Here is a 4689-nt window from a genome sequence, read left to right as displayed (position 1 = left end):
AATCTGAAGCAGGCTCCAGGCTCTGAGCTGTCAGCACAGAGCCCAACATGGGGCTCGAACCCACGAACCGTGAGATCATGACCTGAGCCAAAGTTGGACGCTTAACCGACTGAGCCACCCAGGCGCCCATGATTTTCTATCTTGATGCTACTTTTCTCTTCCTTCCTCACGTGACTTCTGTTGTAGGGTCATCTCACACGCTGTTAGGTAAGACAGCCAAACAAGGAAAACACCAAAAAGGAAATGCCCGCAAAGATGTCCATTGGGGTAACATCTTCATACAAGAAATCACCTACTACAGAGAGTGATTTTATTTTCCACCAAAACTTGACAAAAATCAGAAATTCCAACATTTTACCCCTCTACTTCTATCTTTGCCGAGACAGCAACAATACAATCAGCACGATTACTTCTTTAAAAGATAATATAATCACAATATTTTCCCCTTCTGATAACCGACCAGACACATGAGAGATACCCTGTGTGTTACGTCCACACAAAATAACATGCATTAACTGCGCTGGTCACAGACTTCCCCTTCTAACCACGTATGCGACTGTTCCCTCTAAACCCCCATCACGGGATTCCAGCCAGGGAATCGGAGGTGATTTCTAGATTTTTCTAACATGTAACTCACCATCCCCATGATTGTTTCTCCTCTGTTTGTACTCAGATGTACTACAATTTCTTCTTTCCCCAGGATGCGTTAAGACACGTTTTCAGATTCATGAGGAGCAAGGGCTTCGGGAAGAGTAGTACCACACGGCCCCTGGAAATGAAACCTGAAATAGCACAATACAGCAGAGTTAGGAGCAAAATGAACATACAGCTTCAGCCAGTCACGCATTTCTTGGTTGCGTCCAAAGTAAAACCCCAACTCTCACAAATAGGGTACTGTGGACTTTGTTCCCACTCTTTTCAAACTAGCTTCTGACCGCTCTAGATGCAGACATTTCATTACAGGGCGGCCACAGAAATCAAGGGAATTTAGGAAAGCAAACTGCCTAGAATTCAGGCGCTATAAACACAAATTTTATTTTAAGGGGTGGGGGAGACATAACTGTAAAGCACATTTTATGACAGTATTGCCAACCTCATAACGGAAACTGTAAGCTTTGCAAAATCTATATACTACATTAAAAGCACATTCTCATGCAGTAAAGATGAGAGAGGGGAGCCTGGGTGGCTCAGTCAGTTGAGCGTCCGACTTCGGCTCAGGTCATGATCTTGTGGTTCATTAGTTTGAGCCCCATGTCGGGCTCTGTGCTGACATCTTGGAACCTGGAGCCTGCTTCGGATTCTGTGTCTCCCTCTCTCTGCCCCTCTCCTGGTTGCACTCGGTCTCTCCCTCTCTCTCAAAAATAGACATTAAAAAGTTTTAAAAAAGAAAACAGTATTTTTTCCCAGGACCAGCTGCAAAGTGTCATAATAACCCCCTTCTGAGTAACAACTGCTTTTTTTTTTTTTTTTTAACCTAGGGAAGAATTTTGTCCTCTAAAATCATACACTACCTGAAACTTCTGTTGGAAATGACCGCGGCACAGGATAAATGTGCTTGGAGGATCTAAGTCACTTTGCCCCTGAGCAGCAAGGTTGACTTCCAGTCCCGGTGCAGACCTTCAGATAAGGGGCATCTGGACACAGCGTTCCACGCCTACCTTCACTTTGCAGGCTCCCGGGAAACAGGACCCTGTGTGCCACTGGCAGCCAGCCTGCACTTGACCCCCTACCACACAGCTCCGCTTGCTGTTCAGTCTCCCCAGAACAGCTTATGTAAGTTTCACCTGAAGTCCACCCTCCCTCCAAAGCCTTCAGGAACTGCACCTTCTCCTTGGTCTGGAGGCAGGCGCCCCGTCCCTCTGGGATGCAGCCTCCCTCATCTGCAGAGAACCCGTAAGCCCCATCTGACTACAGATTTGTTTCCGGTGCCTGTAGGTGGATTGGGCCGCAACAAGATGAACGATCTCCCGATCTCCTTTTTTTTTTTCTTGAAGTTTATTTATCTTGAGAGAGAGAGAGAGAGAGCACAAGCAGGGGAGGGGCAGAGAGAGGGAGAGAGAATTCCAAGCAGGCTCTGTGCTGTCAGCGCAGAGCCCAATGTGGGACTCCAACTCACGAACTGCAAGATCATGACCAGAGCTGAAGTCGGAAGCTTAACCGTGAGCCACCCAGGTGCCCCAAACTGTCTCCTTCTAACACGCATCCAGGGACACACGAAATAATCCAAAAATTTCATGTCCCATGCATCTATTAAGAGGTGGATCTGGGGGCGCCTGCGTGGTTCAGTTGGTTAAGCATCCGACTTTGATTCAGGTCATGATCTCACGGTTTGTGAGTTCGAGCCCCGAGTCGGGCTCTGTGCTGACAGCTCAGAGCCTGGAGCCTGCTTCAGATCCTGTTTCACTCTCTCTCTCTCTGACCCCGCCCCGCTCCTGCTCTGTCTCTCAAAAATAAGTAAAACATTAAAAGATGCATTTCCAATAAAGTTTCACTTTTATGGAATTATTAATCAAAATGTATTATTTATCTGTTGTTTTCAACAGCTTTACCACAAATTACTGTAGTGATAATTCAATCTGGAGAAATTTTTTAATAGAACATTTTTTAAGTTTTAAGGAAATTGAAAATAAAAGATATCATTTTCTGCTGCAGATATATAGCTAACAAAAGATTTTTAAGCATAAACATATATTATATTAATATAAATTTCTGTAGTGAAAGTAGGATAGAAAATACAAATTCAAAGAGAAGAAGAAGAAAACGTGAAGGTTGTTAAAAGGGGGGGGCACCTGAGTATCTCAGTCAGCTAAGCATCTGACCTTGATTGTGGCTCAGGTCATGATCTCATGGTTCATGAGATCAAGCCCCATATCAGGCTCTATGCTGACAGAGGGGAGCCTGCTTGGAATTCTCTCTCTCACTTTCTCTCTGCTCCCCCCTGCTTCTGCTGTCTCTCTCTCTCTCAAGAAAAAAAAATTTCTAAAAGAAAAGGGCTTGTATATCTATTGTGTAAATAGATGATGGTGGATATCAAGCAGTTGTGACACTCAGACTGGATACACTTAAAACCATGATGGGGCGCCTGGGGGCTCAGTCGGTTAAGCGTCCGACTTCGGCTCAGGTCATGATCTTGTGGTTGGTGAGTTCAAGGCCTGTGTCGGGCTCTGTACTGACAGCTCAGAGCCTGGAGCCTGTTTTGGATTCTGTGTCTCCCTCTCTCTCTGCCCCTTCCCTGCTCCCATTCTCTCTCTCTGTCTCTCTCAAAAATAAACATTAAAATAAATAAATAAATAAAGCCATGGTAATGGATTTTTTATAACGCATTTTTACTATAACATGTCAGTATTTGATTTCTAATACACCTAGAATCACATGGTTTTCAACTACAGTGAAACCTTGGTTTGCGAGCATAATTGGTTCCGGAAACACGCTTGTAATCCAAAGCACTTGTATATCAAAGCGGATTTCAAGAACCATTGGGTCAGTTGTGATCATGGGATGTTCCCATCACGTACGAGTCGTGCCGCATGACATCGCTCGTTTATCAAGTTAAAGTTTGTTAGAAACATTTGCTCGTCTTGCAGAACACTCGCAAAACAAGTTACTCGCGATCTAAGGTTTTACCGCATTCAGATACGAAAGTTCACATGTCACGTTTAAAAATGTGAAAGAGTTACGTGAACAAAAGTGCTTGAAGACTCATGTTGTAGCACTCTTCCCACCCCCCAACCCCCCAGCAGCAGTAGGGTGACCGGGTCTACTGTGTTTGTTCCGGAATCTGTTCATGCCGCTTCTAACGGTTAGCATAATTATCAACTTAAAGTAAAAATTATGCAATAAAGCCCCAAAACATAGTTGTTAAGAGAGGGTTATTCCTAGGAAAATATCTTGTACGCTTTGGAAAGGCACGGCAGGTCCCTAAAAATAATTCTGTTAATTAGCGTAGGTGGGAAGGACTGGGGGGGGCCTGCTTCACGAATTCCTTTTCCGTAAGTTCCTGCTCCACTTTTAAGAAGAAAAAAACAAAGGGCAGAAAAATACCCAAACAGAGGTTATAACCCAGGGTCTTCCAAGACTCCCTAATGAGAAGAGTCACCTGGCAGCTGGTCTAATAAACAAACAGTCCTCTCGCCCTGGAAATTCTGATTCAGGATGTGTAGGTCAGGCCTTGGGACCTGATTGTGTTTTGGTTGTCCATTTNGTGCAAGAGAGGCAAACTGCATAATCAGCAGGGCCCCGCTCAGAGAAAAGACCTTCAGCTCCATCGAGCAAAGCGAAACGAACCAGATGAATGCAGTTTTGCTCTAAGTGTACATATTTTTAATTAAATAAAATTAAATCTCGCTGGGCATCTTTAAGTATATTTTACGAAGGCATATACGTGTACCTTTTTTAACTTTTTTTAAAATGTTTTATTCATTTCTGAGAGAGAGACAGCGTGAGCAGGGGAGGGTCAGAGAGGGAGGGAGACACAGAATCCGAAGCAGGTTCCAGGCTCTGAGCTGTCAGCGCAGAGCCCGACGCGAGGCTTGAACTCACAGACTGCAGGATCATGACCTGAGCGGAAGTCGGACGCTTAACCGACTGAGCCCCCCAGGTGCCCCTATAAAACCACTTTCGAGCTAAGAGCTCCTTAGACTTCTAATTGCTACTGGCAGTTCACTTTCTTTCATTACCACCCCCCCCCCT

At 44.8% G+C, this 4689-nt stretch overlaps 1 protein-coding gene across 1 annotated transcript in view; it reads right to left on the bottom strand.

The window, feature by feature from the left end:
* Positions 1–293: 293 nt before the first annotated feature.
* SIRT5 (sirtuin 5) overlaps positions 294–4689 on the bottom strand; it is a 60368-nt gene continuing 55972 nt past the window's right edge. The window contains exon 9 of the mRNA XM_077770111.1: positions 294–782. Within this exon, the coding sequence (XP_077626237.1) occupies positions 707–782 (76 nt within the window). The 3' untranslated portion in view covers positions 294–706. The remainder of the gene's footprint in view (positions 783–4689) is intronic.

This window comes from Crocuta crocuta, unplaced genomic scaffold, assembly GCF_008692635.1.
Source record: "Crocuta crocuta isolate KB4526 unplaced genomic scaffold, BGI_CrCroc_1.0 scaffold24, whole genome shotgun sequence".
NCBI classification, from domain to species: Eukaryota; Metazoa; Chordata; class Mammalia; order Carnivora; family Hyaenidae; genus Crocuta; species Crocuta crocuta.
Note: the sequence above shows the minus strand (reverse complement) of the source record. Positions and strands in the feature narration are given on the sequence as shown.